Genomic DNA, 17,429 nt, shown 5'->3' with positions numbered 1-17,429 from the left:
GTAAAAGAAGTTTAAATGAAAAACAAAATAATTCAGGTAAATAAATAAATTAGTAAATGAAATTTGACAGCATAATTCGAAAATTATGGCAAAGATAATGAAAATATTGAGAGAAAGTCTGCTGATTAGCCAAAAGTCTAATCATCAAATTTATCATTTCTGCAATTTTGGCGCCAGCCTCTTCTTGAACCCCCGACACAAACGTCCCGTATTCGCTCAAGCATGAACAAAATTATTTTTTAAATGGCATTTGAAAGATAAGATCTATAAGAGCATATATTAATATCAAAATATAGATATAATATTTTGAAACAAATTTTTTTTACAGACTTTTCAAAACTGTCCCGTTTTTTTTTATACGCACTGTATAAGAGAATTATAACTTATGGAAGACTGGACAACATTCGGAAAATTCCAATATATTTTGTAAAATTTCAGGAAGTTTCGGCAGAGTAAATTCAAGGAAGTCCCGTTTTGAAAAGTGGAAGCATTGCTCAGAATACTTATCGCAATCTCGAAGGGCGGATTTTCGATTCACACATGACTATCTCATCAAAGCTCAAATATCTGTAAATCATTAGGTACCAACTAGATACCGGTGATGTCTGTTTTATTCGGAAATACTTGTTAAAACGGTCTGCCACAGAGAAAATATAAGTACCTAACCTGGAAGTTTCTCCAGTCTTGGTTTTTGCAATTCCGACTTTTGTTCAATTTACCCCAGAAAGTTATCTCAGCTTCAAAATGCTGCAGCTCGTAGTACTTTATCAAACAAATTCTCACAAAATTTTACCCCGTTTCTGAATTCACGGCACTGGTTACCCCATAAGATTTTGTTGTATTCATGTGTGGTAGCTAAATTTATTATAGCTCTAAGTATACCCGGGTTCTTCCAACACAGAACAAAAACAGACGAAGAGGTAGATGTTACTGGTTTGAAGGTCTGTGCTCAACTGCCTGAGCTTGGCAGGGCATAATTCATTTTTCATATCTTTAGGCTTTCTTTGCACAAGGTACTTCAACACATATTCAAATTAACTTGGAAGATGACAATAACAGAAGTAACGCATCATCATGAATAAGAACCACGCATAATGAGTCTTACAACATAAATATTCATCATCAACCAAGAGAGAGGAGGGATGTATAGCTGGGAGGACCAACAGATAAAGGGATTTGATAACAAAAATAATGGTCAAGTGTGGGGTGCAAAAAATCAGAAGGATGAATGAGGATAACAAAGGAGATAGGGATAATAAAGAAAAATGAGGATAAACGGCAAGAATGCTGATGGAGACTGAAGAAAAGGGGACAGTAAATTAGGGTTATTTTGGAGTAGAGCAATGTCCTGACAATGAGAGAGGGCCGGGTGAAAGAACTCTCTGAACTCTGGTTTAAGGGTAATGAACTTGTAACCAAAACTGAAATGAACAAACAAAACTGGAATGAACTTGAATAATGAACAAATAATAGTAAGTTCCCCATAGGCGGATCCAGGGGGGGGGGGCCGAGGGGCCCGCCCCCCCCCCCATTGGCTGAGCAAAAAAGGGGAAAAAGTGGGAAAGAAAGAAAAAAAGAAGGGAAAAGTCGGAGGAGAAAAAAAGGAGAGGAAACATAAAAGGAGAAAGGCGAGTGAATAAAATAAGATGAGGGGAAAACTTGGAAAATATTTTTAAAAATCTTTCATGCCACAGTACAGTATAAAATTTTCGCTCGCGCTTCGTGCTCGAATCGCTTTTTTAGGTGATTTGTATATCGTGCTCAATATGGAGCTTTAAAAAAAGGTTCGGCCACCCCCCCCCCCTTTTGCGGAGGCTGGATCCGCCCCTGGTTCCCTACACATTGTTCAGCTCCCCAATACAACCTTCCTTTTATCAATTATTACATACCCACTATAGGTCTCTACGCTCTTCAACATCTCGCTTGATTGTGGTTCCAAAATCTTTGGGAGTAAGATCCTTTGCTCATGCTTGTCTTATGGGACAAACATCCAGAAATTTTATCTGTTGAGTCTTTCAAAAAAATTCTAAAAATCTTGCTTTTTACTTCTTAATTTCTTAATGCGTCTTGAGCACTCTACATGGCTTTGGCGCTTATTATTATCATTATTATTAGGATTATTATTATTCTCCTAGGTCACATTGTTTTTGGTCATACAGATTTCATCACTTAAGGGGGTGGCGGGAAATTATTTTTTATTTTCATTTATATTCCCCAATCGGCTCGTCTTCACTCGTCTTCCTTCCTTATGTTCCACTTCTTTTTTTCTTCCATTTCCCCCTTTTTCCATTCTTTCTTTCTTTTTCTTTCTTTCTTTCTTTCTTTCTTTCTTCCTTCCTTCCTTCTTCCTTCTTTCTTTCTTTTCTTTCTCTTCTTATTTTGTCCGTCCTTGTTTTGTAACCCTTCCTTTCTACTTCTCGCCCTTTTTCTTCCTTTTTCTCGACGAGAGCACAATGTATACGCCAGGGAAGTGGGGGTGGAGGCCGTGTAGCACCCCACCCCCATCGGTGATATCAGTATTATGACGCGCAAAGATGTGGTGAATACCATTGTTTCGTAAGCATTATGAGCTCTGCGCTGCGCAATGACTCAAATTCAGTCTCGTTTGTATAATACAGGTAATTTACGTAAACAAACCTACGGTATTCACTCGTTCAACTTTTGCTGAATTGATTGATCTTTGAATTATCTCAGAGAAAATTCTATATTTTAGCGAATATGGACCAGCATGCCTTTCGGTAAGTAACATACTATTTCAGTAGTATAACAGCCTGCACACTGAGAAATTTCAGTATTTTATCCTTTTCCCATTCATGAAATATTTTCAATTTTTTATGACTTATTTTTAGAGTTTTTGATCAGACTATGATTTTCAAATCGCATTCATTTCCGCATGTGTAGCGTTAATGCCAAGTCTCTAGACTCTGGCTCTGCTAATCTCCGAAGCTAACGGAGGAAGAAGAAGAGTTAGAGTCATTAAAAACTTCTATAAATAACTCAGATTTCCATCATGTCTAGATCTAAAAAATATCAAATCAGCATATTGCAATCTCTTTTATTTAGCTAAAACCCGTAAGCCTAGCTCATATTATTATTAACTTATTTAAAACTCAAGTTTTTGTTTAGTTCGGCTGCCTCTGACTTTAGTTTAAAACTCAAAAGTCAAACGTTAGTCTAACTTAGTCTAACATTAGAGTCTAGACTCGAGGCCTACTTATGTTAGGCCTAGATCTAACTTAGAAAGATCTGATATTTTACTTTTTAGACTAACGTAGGTACATGTATGGTACCGTACCGTATGTTTAACGAGAGTAGGCCTAATGTTGTAGTCTAGACTAGAGTCTAAGTTAGAGTAGGCCTAGTCCTAGGCCTAGTAGTAAGCCTAGAACTACTCTAGATCTATTTGTATTAGTAATAATAGTACGGTATAGGCCAACTAATGTTAGACCCTATCTTGATAACCTAACGTTAGAAGTTAGGCCTAGGCCTAGCTAGAATATATCTAAAACTACATCTAACATTGATCCAATGGTATTCATTCATACTTTTTTATAGGCTTGACCCTAATCAATAAACAAATTAGGCCTAGGATTCAGCTGCTTGTTTTTAGCAATAATTTCAATCCACTGCCTTGGTTCAGTCCAAATTCCCATGTAGAGTCTAGATCTAGAATAGCTAGATCTTAGGGTAAATTTTCAACATTATAGAGATCTCGATCTAAATTAGATGTAGAATTACTTGATGGAAATCACCATATGAGGATTGTAATTCTACTACGGTTAAACAGCAGAGGATATTTTGCAGTCATTTCATTTACAAGTTATGACTGTAGTCTACAGCTTCATGAAAATAGATCTCAGAGATCTTGGTCAAAACACTTAGGCCTAATGGATAAAGAAAAATATCATTTTTTAAGCTTACGTTTTGACTAGATCTAAACCAGGTTGGCTTCACGCCTGGGCTCCGCTGATGTCGGGCCCACCTGGGTTACCTTTTGACATGAAATATGAAGAAATACCTTGTCTTACAAAGATTTCAGTTTTGATTAAAATTCAAATTTTAAAATCATCTTCAAAATTTTCAGTCATCTAAGATTAGTGATAATATTTTACTGTGGATGCATGTACGTCGTGAATGATGTACACGTCTTTTCCTATCTCCTTCTCTTCTAAGTGTAATCCTCTTTATTTCCTATATCTCTCCCTTGTTGCTATCTGGAAACTTTTCACACCCTTCTCTTTCTCTCTCTCTCTCTCTCTTTCTTTCTTTTTTTCCTATCCTCTGTTCTTTATTTCATCAATAAAAATGGTGTCTCCAGCCCGCCTTTGTACAGGCAAGAGACTACCGTACAGCATGGCCAACCCACCGTGGGTGGTGCTCAGCTTTTAGATGTAAGTTCTTAAACTCAGAATAAACAATATTTTTTTTTTTAGATTTTTCTTTTGAATTTGATACGGGCATACCGATATTTCTCATTTATTCTCCTTTTTTGAGTGAAAGTGGAGGGAGATTGTTCTTATACGATTTTGGAAAAGATGTGACGGGTAAAGGTCCTAACTAGTACATAGAATGCTATCATATTCCCCTTTTAGATTAGTACAATCGCTCACACTTTTTTTTCAATATGTGCAAAACTTTTTATGGCTAAAAAAATTGCTCATTCAATCTTCATTTCTTTATTTTGATTGCCATTGTCTTTCAAATTGCTCATTTTAAACACATATTGACTTGTCTCTTGATTTTCATGACAATAGCTACAGCTTCGAGCCGATGTGGGAGACCAGATGGTACGCTATCTCTACAACCTGGCCACTGAGATGGGTGTTGGCGTTGATCTTGGCAATCCTATTCCAGCGTTAGCAACAGCCTGGCAGCAAGACAGACAACAAAATGTTTTGCTTGCCACTCAACTCCAAGTAAGGACTCATACTTTTTTAGAAGTAGAATATAACTTAATAAGTCCATGTATGCTATTTATCAATTAAATTAGTGTAACATTGTGTGTGAAGTTTGTTCAATATAAGAAAAAAAAAATGATGGGCCTATTGCTCATGAAATGAACCTGGGAAATGAAGTATGTTACTTGTTAGTGCTAGCTTATTACAGAGCAGTTGGGCAAAACTGTAAGTACCCCCTCCCCCTTCACTATCAGATATGATTATACTTTTCCAGTGCTTAGAACATATTACTTATTAGTAGCGTATCATCATCAAAATTTTTATTTAGACTAGATAACGTTCACTTTCAGTTTAAAACAAAAATGCCCCCAAATCATCATTCCTCTTTAAAATGTAACACTCATGGAAAGTTATGATTTTTTGTTTAATCAAATGCTACGAAATGGTATATTTATGTCTTGGGTTCAATTCATTTCTTTCTAATATTTCAGGGAGTAGAACAGAGATTGAGAGACCAAACAGAGGAACTTCTGACCGCACAACAACGCGTCAAAGACTTAGAGGTACTCCTCGAGGTAAGGAAGGAATCCTATCATCCAAGTCATCATCTTCATTTTCATCATCATCATCTTTACTTACCTTGAACATTATTGGTATCATCAAGACTTTTAGAAGAAACTGAATAGCATAAAATAACAATGAAGAAGGAAGGAAAATTTATATGAAGGACAGGCAAACGTAGAAAAAAATTAGAGCATTTTCATCGTAATCATCCTTACTTATATTGACCGTCATTGATATCATCAAGACTAAGAATAAACCCAAGCAATACAGCATAAAACAGCAGTGATGATAGGAAAATATTTGGGGGGGGGGTGCTCTTGCCTTATAATTTATTTACTTTCAATTTTTATCTCTCTTGTTTAATAGACTGTCATCATTTCTATGCAAAACAATTACATATTGTTAAATCTTAACTTGGGTTCTGCGATCCAGGGAGGGGGGGGGGGCACAGTACCCCATTCATGAAACATTAAAAAAGTGTCCCTTTTCCCAAGAAAAACCCCCCTTGTATATGTGTTCAGTGCCCCTTTTTATTTTAGATGAACCTGCTTCATGTGTTAATACGAGCATCTTTGCCTTCTTATAAGTAAACATTCTTGTATTAGATTAGTTACCCTTTTTTGAAACTTTTTTAATTTGTTCAAAATTTTCAGTCTGTTAATATAAGGTAATTGTTATCTGCATAATTCTTGGAACTGAAAGGGCGCTACAATTTCTCATGGGAAAAATTGCCCTTTTTTAAAACTAAATGTGCCCTTTAAGAGGAACAATTTCTTTTTAAATCTCTGCATTTTCGTTTCTAAAGTTTATTCTTGTTTATATGTATTTCATATTGTGCAATTTTTTTTACATCCCCGAAAGGGCACAATTACAATGCAAAGACATATTTGTGTGAATTTCATTTCTATAAACATGTTATACCTAAATAGGTCATTTAGTTTTATACCTTACAGTGCCCTCTGGAGTAAAAAAAATGCCCATCTCCATCTTTTTCTGTGATAACATGTTTGTGTTCTATTCAAGTGATAAAATCATTTTTTGTGAGGGAATTTACTGATGATAACTTTCTCTTCAAGATTTCAACAATCAAAATCATTTTAAGGGGAAGAATTGTTTATACCTTTTTGATGAACTAAAAAAATACAGTTAGCAAATAGTTTAATAATCAGCAATCTCCTTCAAAATGGATTTCCAAAATTATATTACTAGAAAACAAACAGTTACCTCGGGCAAAAGAATGGTCTGATGGTGAACATATCTGTCATTTAGAGTAGGGTAGATATGCCCCTTTCAAAAGAGGATGTTTTAACCCTTTGCCTCTCACTTTCAACTTTGCTCGCCTGCCCCTGTTTTAACTCATTGATTGTACTCAAGCGCTGTTAAATTCTTTACTAATTGGAGACTTATCAACACATTAAAATTTTTTTTTAGACGGTACTCCAACGTGGCACAGAACCACAAATTTCTGGCTCTTTGGATCATCAGATTGCTGACGCTGACAGGATTTCTACAACCGAGGGAGATGACCTTCCATCATCAGTCTCCCTTTTATCACCAGAGGAGAGCAGCTTGGTCTCCCTACCATCTCTGGAGACCACCCCAGCCTCCCTCCCATCTCTGGAAAGCTCTATTGTCTCCCGACTAGTCTCCCTCCCATCTGGTTTGGAGAGCTTCCCAGAGATGACCGACCTTCAGGCACAGACAGATGGCAACTCTTCCCGAACAGCTGAAGACTCTGCCTCTAACGTGCCTCTGGACGAAGAGTATCAGCCCAACGATGCTGTGCTCCTAAGCTTCCAGTCCATCCCAACACCTCCCGAATCACCCGCAGAGAACCAACAGAACCAGGAGTCGCAAGAGGAACCTTCTCTCCAGGAATTCCTTGGTCAGGATCGGACGTACATCCTTCCACTGATCGAGTCAACAGAACCAATTCCTGGAGGAGATTTCAGATCAGCTTCTCCATCATCTCTGGAGACCTCCTTAGTCTCCCTCCCATCTGGTCTGGAGAGCTTCCTAGAGATGACCAACCTTCAGGCACAGACAGATGGCAACTCTTCCCGAACAGCTGAAGACTCTGCCTCAAACGTGCCTCTGGACGAAGAGTATCAGCCCAACGATGCTGTGCTTCTTAGCTTCCAGTCCGTCCCAACACCTCCCCAATCACTCACAGAGAACCAACAGAACCAGGAGTCGCAAGGGGAACCTTCTCTCCAGGAATTCCTTGGTCAGGATCGGATGTACATCCTTCCACCGATCGAGTCAACAGGACCAATTCCTGCTGGAGATTTCAGATCAGCTTCTCCATCATCTCAGGAGTGTTCCCCAAGGCTTATCCATCCAGCACTCAACATCACTGGAACATCTGATGGATCAAGTGAAGAGGAGTGAGTATACTAATTTTATAAACATGATAATAATACTCATTAAAAATAGAGGTGTGAAGACCCTTTTCAAGTTACTTGATATTTTCAATACTAGTTAGTGGGGGTCAGACATGAAAAACCTTTTTTTTTATTAATATGCTTTGTGCATTTTTTAAAATTTCAAGAACTTAAAAACAAAGTTCAAAGTGACATAAACATAAACAAAGAGGTATGAAGATCTTCATTAGTTACTGGGATATTTTTATTAACTAAACTTGATTAAGAACAATACCTAGGATGAACATTTGAAACAAGAATTATGAAAAGTAATACGACTTAATGTATGCCTTGGTAATTATATTAGCCCATTTACTTCAACATAATAATAGAAGTATTGAAGTTATAATTATCTTGAGGAAAGCTTTACCAGTATGTTTCATGTGAAAATATAAGCTTGTATGTGCATTCTAAACAGATTTATGATCACTTTTGTTTTTCAAATCTCAATTTATAGATTCTAATTCAATCTTTATAATAGTTCGGAAGAACCTTTGTAATCAAAATAGATAAAAGAATTAATAATGTATTTTTTTTCAATTAAACTAATTCTTTTTTTTTCTTTGTCCAACAGAATCCCTTCGACGACTGCATCCTCTTCGAACCTCAACTCATCAAGCTCTTCAATATCATCTTCTGGAGCAGCTCATGTTTGGACCAGTGCTGAAGCTTTCACCAGCATCCAGAAAGCAATGCAGTCCATCACCCCACCAAGATGTAACAACATGGTGAGAGAGCTGAAAGACATTGCTTTGTGGTCAACAACAAGCACAGCCAGGACCATTGAGCTGGGAAGGGGTTCCAATGGAGCAGTATACCTCTTCAGGCACGCCGTGACTAAAGATCCGATTGCCTTGAAGAACTTCCCTCTGTCCAGGGAACCTGCTCACCGCCAGCGCCAGCTCTATGTAATCAGTGAAGAAGCAGGCATCCAAAAAGATCTGAGTGCATTCCGTCACTTCCCCAGGTACTTCGGTTACATCACTGTGGATTGCCATACGCTTGCTTTGGTGATGGAGTTTGTGGGTGATGCTCAGCGGGGGAAGAGCATCACCCTGGCCGACTCATTGGAAAGAACACATTCCGGATGGACGCAGGAAGAAAAGTTTACCATCGCCCTGGACATTGTTGAGGGAATCGTCAAAATGCATCAACAAGGATTCCTGATCAACGACCTCAAGTGTAACAACATCTTGCTTAGTGAAGAGGAAGGCAGGCTGAGGGCCAAGATCATTGATTTTGGTCATGCAACCCGGCGTGCTTGCCCTTCTCGTATCTACTGCCTTAATGAAGATGCAAAGAGACGGTACCGGACGGAAGGGCTTTACAATCATGTAGCACCGGAGGTTGCACTTGACGGCCAGATGCCTTCAGTCAAGTCGGACACGTTCCAGATTGGTCGTGTCTTTGTTAGGATGGGCAACCGTCTCCATCTGGATGCCCTCCTGAACATTGGACATGAGTGCTGTGATTTGGACCCTATGAAGCGACCAAGCCTAGTTTATGTTTCAACTGTTCTAAAAGTCATTAAATCAGCATTGTAGTGATACAAGAACACTATATATAAAAAAATAAAAAGGGGTGAAATGGGGGCATCAATGCTGAATGAAATTACAAACCATAAAACTAATTGCAACTTTTATTATTTAGGGGAAAATAAGTACCAGAGGTAAGTTCAATCTCATCACATTTATTTACAATTGGGCAGTCCCATAAAGTATTAATGTCCTATCCTCTAGATTTTGAACCTTTTTACAATATTTTTTTTTCTTTTTCATATGAAAAAAATTGTTTTGCTCAGAAATTATCATGGCTTGAGCAGTGTGTAAAATGATGAGCGAAACAAAGAAAAATGGGGGTTAGACATGCAAAATGATTTTTTATGGAATTGCCCAATTGTATAAATGTCATTTCGTTGTAAATAGACTTTGTATGTAGTTTAAGATTTGAATAAAATGTCTTGGAAAAAACAACTGTTTCACATGTTTCGAGGCGTATTTATTGGGGGGGTGGGGGTCTTTCTTTACAACTGCACACAAACAGTACCCTGGGGCATATTAACCGACATAACAAAGTTAAACATTCATTGGTCCAATCCTATCTATTTTGAATTCAAATTTACAGGTTCCAAATCTGTGGTATTGTAAGTATCATGAATTTGTTTGTACCTATAATCAGCGTTTTAATGATTGGATTTATATAGTGCTTTTTCCTGACAATACATAGCGCTGTTGCGACATGAAACAATAACAAAAAAAACGATATTAATAATAAACAACTCGTAGAGACCCATAAAGAATTACATCAGTCAAATATAATTTTAAAATCCACAGCTTCTTGTAGCTAGCTTACATTGTATCTCCTGCATTTGTATCATTTTTTGTTGCCTGATACCCCATAAATTACCAAAAGGAGGACACAATATAAGCTTGAAGACAAACAATGAAAAGAACATAATATTGTAATAAATGGAGCATGTTTCAAGGTAATCAAACTCTTTGGAAATCACATGAAGTTATGTTATGGATGAGCTTTGTTGCATCATTTATGACCTGGGCCCATATTCATAAAACCTTATAAGTCTAGCAATCACCTAATTTAGTTTGCAATTAGGTGATAACTAGACTTATTCAGGTTTCATGAATATGGTTCTAGACCATATAATAACAAGAGTCTTTTTTTTTTGTAGGAACGATGTCATCTTAATTGGTAGAAGATTGTCATCGGATTTGAATGTTTATTTTATATATGAACTATTCCTGCTTTAACTGGAACCATACCACTCTGCAAATCAAGACCAAACAATTCAAATTAGAAATTTAACAAATGCTGTTCATATTTTAGAATGTTGGTATAACTTGGACCTGGTGTGCATTTTTCATAACCTTGCTTAAAATCTAATAGGTCTATGATGGGGGGGGGGTTAAAATCTGCAATTGCATCAAGTTGTGAGGTGCTTTTATGAACAATATCAAAGCAAGTTTGTGTTTGTATATATTTCTTCATCATGGGATCAATTAAATATGTATATATTTATATTTTCTACTTTAATCAGATAAACTTGTGTTACAGTGTCATTATTGGTTGTTGATGGAGAAGCATGTTGAAGAGGGAGAGAGAGAGAGAGAGAAAGTTGAAAGAGAGAAAAGGGAAAGAGAGAGAGGGGAAAGAGAGAGAGGGAAAGAGAGAAAGGTGAAAGAGAGAAGGGGGAAAGAGAGAAAGGGAAAGAGAGAGAGAGAGAAGGGGGAAAGAGAGAAAGGGAAAGAGAGAAAGACAGAAGGGGGAAAGAGAGAAAGGTGAGAGGGAGCGAGAAAGGTTACAGGGAGAAAAAAACTTCAAGTGAGTGAGTGAGACAGACATGAAATGATAATTGTAAGAGCGAAAGAGACAGAGAAAGAAACATACTTGAGCCTAACTCGCACTTTACATTTAACAACTGCATGAATGGGATGTAATTTGTGAAAATGAATTTCCTTGATTAAATTTCTATGGAAAATTATTTCATTGCACATAAATTTTGTACAAGATCGATTAAAGGAAAATAGATTTCAAATCAAATATAATCATTTACCTTTTCTGTCTCTAAGGAGCAGAGGAGTTTTCTTTTTCACGCTCTGCATGGCTATTCAAATCATCACTCAAAATATTGAGGATTTATCCAAACATCAAACATGATCTAAAATTCCTTTCCAAAAGTATAAAGATTGCAATAGATAGTGAAATGGGAATTAGGCTACAAGTGGAAAAAAGTATATCATAGAAGTATGAAAGGAAAAGAGCAACGAAATTGAGTGAAAACAGAGTGGAGTAAAGAGAGAGAGAGGGGGGGGGGGAAGGAGAAAATGGGGGTGGGGGATATTGGACAGAGCTAACAGAAGCCTGTCAAAGATAAGTCAATGTAAATATAAAATGACCACTCGAAAATCAGTGACATGAAAATCATGAAATTATACTATCCATAAACTTCTAGAGCTAATATTCCGGGCACTGAGACTTCGGTAAAAATAGACAGATATCAACCAAATAAACAGCAAGATCAGACACAAGATATCATTTTAGAGGCCATCAGTAGTTTTGCAAAAAACTCCACCTCTCGAACTTACTGGCCCTTATTTTGAACTGCGGTTGAAATTAAATCCTGGTTTAAAGTTGTGGTTAAACAATTGGAACACAAATGCCTAACAGTACACATTCAATTTATTAACTCATATGACACCCAAATTGTTCATAATTGTCTGAGAATGATAAGTATTTTTATTCATTATGAAAGCAAAATTAGGAAACAAAATACATGTAGTAAACATAAGAAATATACATAATACACACAGAATTTTTTAACTTTTGGCTCCCCATAATTTTAGCATAGAGTTAGACCGTGGTCGAATTTAAACCCATAGAGATATATATTAATAACTAGTAATATATCTCTATGGTTGAACCCGAGTTCAGAATACGGGCCTCTGTGTCTAATCCGGCTGAATCTACCCACTTTTGAAATATCCCAATTCCAGTGTATCTGGCTGGATGTGTGCCTGGTCTTGCCCCCTTATGAAATATCAGACTCACACTGGGCCTAATTAGTGTAGGGTAAACTGCGATGGTCAAAATCATTAGACCATCTTGAATATTTAAATTATTTTAGCTTTCATTCACTTGGCCATTGAGATACCTTTAGAATAGTTGAAATATGTACAAAAGGCACCACTGTGCTTTAAAAACAATAGAATACATGCTTGTGCGTCTTGAACTCGCTCTATCGTGTGTTACGCCACCAACTGAAAAATCTTGCACTTACGAAGAAAAAAATAACATAACGCAAAAATATTACATTTCTCCCCATGAAAGCATGCATTTTTTTCTGATGAATAATAGAGTACAATAAATTTAGAGCATTTATGTGGGAAAAAAAAATTGAGGGGCCCCTTTTTTCCTATTTGGAGACCCTACTTAATTCCTCTTTCCTCTCACTGTTAATTTCTCACCATATTTGAATTGTCAATAAAGATTCATTTATAATTCAAGCATTATTTTGAAGAAACAACCTTACACATCAAAAGATGCAAATTTAATTAAAAACACTAGTTATGAACATAATCACGAAGATCATATTTATCCCAAAATAGCATGATCCCCTTAAGGTATTGTTTTCTGTGATGTAAAATTTGATTTTTGTCAAAGAAATGTATGGCTGCAATGAATTAATTCAGTTGCCAGGGAAACATAATCTTATGAGTTGAATCAAAACAATCGTTGCAAAATACTTTATGCATCAGGGGAAATATCTAATAAACACTTTTTAGTAAAAATTAGCATGATATTTCAATTGAAAAGAAATTTTGCAATGAAATTTTAATACCAAAGCTCATGTAGGATAATCACTACAGTGATTATTACTTCATGGACATTTGGATTCATTCATTGAAGTCATTATACTTTGAAACAAATCAAATTTCACGACTACATGTGCAGTATTTAATACCTCTTGAAATATACTAGTATGTGTTTACATATTCCACATAAAAATTATACTAAAGTATTTTGGAGATGAACATAATCTTTCAGGACAATTAGGAATAAGTGTGTCATGACATATTTTTGCACCAAACTGTCAATCTTTAAGATGTAAAGACTTTTCTCTCGCTCACTCAGTATAATACAGAGACAATTAACATAACACTCAGTAAAATGAACAAGGACATAGAGTAGTATTTTTGAATATTTTGTCCATTTCATATCCAACCCCGGGGGGGCCACTTCCATTCACGAGTGGATACCATGCGCGACCATGGGGTCTCGAAAAGCACCCTAAACACGTAATTTCCATATTCTGAAAATGCACCCCTTAACAAGTATTGGCGTGTGAAACCCTACCCTTAACAAGTATTGGAAACAAAACGATACTCTTGGCAAATATTCCCTGAAATGAACCCCTAAACAAGTACAGTAATGTTTTATTGTTACGGGTCCTTCGGTCGTCGGCTTACCTTAATTATTTGGTTTAGTACGACCCCACCTTCTACACCTCGCGCAAATCGGACTCTAAACACGAAGTGTTGGGGCAAAAAGGACATCCTTTATAAAACATTTTAATTTTGTTTTATCATCCCCGCAAATTCGACCCTAAACACGTAATTTTCCTATCAAAATAGATACCCTTTTTTCATTATTTTTGTGTTTTTGACACCCTTATCACGTTACGTACGTAACGTGCCCTATTGTGAAAAGGACATCCTTTTTACGTGTTTTTTTGGTCGCGCATGGTATCCACTCGTCAATGTAAGTGGCCCCCCCGGGTATCCAACCCAAATGTACACAGACACAGAAAGCAAAATATGCCCTTGCTAAAGAAATCATGAAACATTTACACTTCCACAAATAATATATTGCCAATTATACTGTAAACAGAATCCAAGGTGGGGTCTTACTAAAACAAGGTGGAGTCTCGCCTGACATCGATAAAATATGCAAAATGATCTCTTGACCTTATCCTCACGGACACATGTGCGGTATTTCCCAATGATTATTTGTAACAAGTGTATACACAATTGAGGCGATTATAAAGAATTGAGCAATTTGGACAAAAACTTGACCTTTTGACCCCTAGATGACCTTTGAACCCATCCCCTCATGGACACACATGCGGTATTACACATGGATTATACATGTATGTACCAAGTGTCAACATAATTGATGCAGAAATAGAGAAATAGGAGCAAGTTGAACAAAAACTCTTAACATTATCACTTGACCTTTAGACCCCTATAAGAACTTTGACCCAGTCATCCTCATGCATATACATGTAATATTACCCTAAGATCATATGTGCCAAGTCTCAACATAATTGATGCAGAAATAAAGAAATTAGAGCAAGTTGAACAAAAACTTTAACATTATCACTTGACCTTTAGATCCCTATATGACCTTTGACCCATCATCCTCCTGGATACACATGTAATATTACCCTAAGATCATATGTGCCAAGTCTCAACATAATTGATGCAGAAATAAAGAAATTAGAGCAAGTTCAACAAAAACTTTAACATTATCACTTGACCTTTTCACCCCGATATGACCTTTGACCCATCAACCTCATGGATACACATGTGGTATTACCCATGATCATATGTACCAAGTCTCAACATAACATTATTGGAACAGACATGACCTCATATAATTTTTCCCCTAAATAACCTTTGACCCCATCATCCTCATGGCCTAGGACACATACGTGGTATTAAAGGATTATGTAACAAGTATTATGTACCAAGTATGAACTTAATTGATGCAGAAATAAAGAAATGAAAGTTAAATAAAACCTGTAACATTTTGGAACAGACTAACAGACCAACCAGAAAAATTGATTACTAGATCTCTACCGAATTTTGTTCAGGCGAGACAAAAAGAGGGGAGGATTATCAAATATAATAAAACTTATTACGAACATGACTTGTTTCTTGAATAATATAGTGATTTCATATAATTCACCAAGTTACCTTACATAATTGTTAGTAATATCGGTGGTGACGCCCCACTGCTGTCTCCTAGAGAGGTGCACCTTAGTCTTAGGCACAGACCCTTGTTTTACGCAATTCACATCATGCATAATGCAGAGTCTGAAGTAGTGAGACTAGATTCACGATACTGTGACTGCCTCTACCAAACACAGAGAATTTTGGTGTCTAGTCTTCACTCTAAACATGGTGTTATTGGTTAAAGGGTGAAATATGAGTCTGTGATTGAAGACTAGGAGCATCTCTGGGGGCAGCTAGGGTAATACTAGTCTGAAGGCACAGACCCTGATTGGAACTTTGATCAACAAGTGTGCCTCCACGTAAAGACTAGCACATACAAAACTTGCTGTTCCAGAGAGCCTTCAGAACACAAGGCATGAGTAGGCTGCACATTCAAGTGAAGGTTTCGCCCAGCAGACTAGAGTAATACCATCTGGACTTTGTCAATGAGAACATACCTTTCCCTCTTGACCCAACAGGGTCAACAGTAAATTTAAATGGAGAAAAACGTTTTTGAATTTTATAAATCTTAATTCCTGGCAAAATTCTCTTCAAATGTGCATGTAGGAAAAAAAAAGGAAGCAATTCTTCAACCTCAGAGTGTTAAACTATCAATAATGTCTGAATGAAATGATGCTAATGGGGAATTTTATGACAGCATGCCATAGCGTCTATTTCCAATACATTTCTGCCACCTGATCAAGAACAAGAATACACATTGCTTTCCATGAAATTAATACATTACTTCCTTAAAACTGAATGAATAGCGATAATCTATTAAAAGCAGCAATTCTAATAAGTTTTCTCAATATGTCATATAAATATATCTATATCTAAATATACTATGATCTATCTATCTCCAAAATTAAGTGACATTTGGTGGTATTCTGGTAAAGAGTATACCTACCGAAGTGTGATGTCATCAATTTTTCACTTTATGCATTTCAGCCTGTTTTATACTAATTTTGGTAGAGTATGATGAAAAACTCCTACAACCCAAATTTGGTGAGAATCGGTCCATAATTAAACCCATTGAAGTCAATGTATTATTGGCCTGGTTTTAAAATTCAGGAAGCAGGCCAACAATACATGAACTTCAATGGCGTTTATCATATATTCATGAGGTCATATCTCAGGCCCCCATGGACCGATTCTCACCAAATTTTGGTAGGTTTTTTTATCATGCACTACCCAAATACTTTATGGTATAAAAAACACTGAAGCGCAACAAAAAAAATGTGACATCATCACTTCAGTACTCTGTAGTTAAACCTAGGTTAAATTTATAGACTAGACTTTCATGGAGTACTAGTTGTCAACCCATTCACCAATTTAAATATACTCTTATCCTGTTGCCAAAAGTTGTTCGAAAATTAATTGAATCATGAAACGGGAAGAAAAGGAATATACAAAAATAGGAATTTTAATGAAGTGATATATATCACAATTGCCACAGATATGGATGAAATATTATGAAAAAACCCAGCATTCCAAAGAAACTTGATTTAAAATTCTAGTTTAGTCTAGGGTTCGACCTAGGTTGAATTCTCAGAATACCACCAAAATGAGTTGATTAGCAACATGCCAATATGAAGAAGCCTTAACATGCAAGAAATCATCTTCATGAAAAATGTTGATCCACAAAACAATTCATCTCAAACATTCTTTAAAATTGGTATAAAAAACCCATTGATAATGAAATAACGTCAAAATATATAAAACAACTAATTACAAGATATTCATGTACATCAGGACCTAATGATTAGGTACTGATATAGCATTTGTGCAGACAAACAGGTATGAAAATATAAATGGATTTGCTCTCATGTAGATATAAATACAATAACATATTCTCTGCAAGATTTTTTTAAAATAGTTAAAAGTTTTTTTTTTTTTTTTTTTTGGGGGGGGGGGGAATGAGAGGCCTGTGAGCCTAATGAGAAGGCAAGTAAACTGAGCCCTCCAAGAAAAAATTAAATAACTAAAAATATACAAAAACAAACTAACAAAAAAGACCCTACCCCATCCAAAAC

The 17,429-nt window shown here is 36.4% G+C and overlaps 1 protein-coding gene across 1 annotated transcript; it reads left to right on the top strand.

Annotated features, from left to right (window-relative positions):
• The first annotated feature begins 2,718 nt into the window (after positions 1 to 2,718).
• Positions 2,719 to 9,429, top strand: LOC121413054 (serine-rich adhesin for platelets-like). The gene is made up of 6 exons (XM_041605815.1): positions 2,719 to 2,738; positions 4,334 to 4,391; positions 4,755 to 4,916; positions 5,390 to 5,473; positions 6,894 to 7,849; positions 8,460 to 9,429. Exons 1-6 carry the CDS (start codon positions 2,719 to 2,721, stop codon positions 9,427 to 9,429), a joined length of 2,250 nt encoding a protein of 749 aa, XP_041461749.1.
• Positions 9,430 to 17,429: the final 8,000 nt, after the last annotated feature.

The sequence above is a fragment of the Lytechinus variegatus genome, chromosome 4 (genome assembly GCF_018143015.1).
Source record: "Lytechinus variegatus isolate NC3 chromosome 4, Lvar_3.0, whole genome shotgun sequence".
NCBI lineage: Eukaryota > Metazoa > Echinodermata > Echinoidea > Temnopleuroida > Toxopneustidae > Lytechinus > Lytechinus variegatus.
The sequence above is the reverse complement of the archived record's forward strand: the minus strand, read 5'-3'. Positions and strand labels throughout refer to the sequence as shown.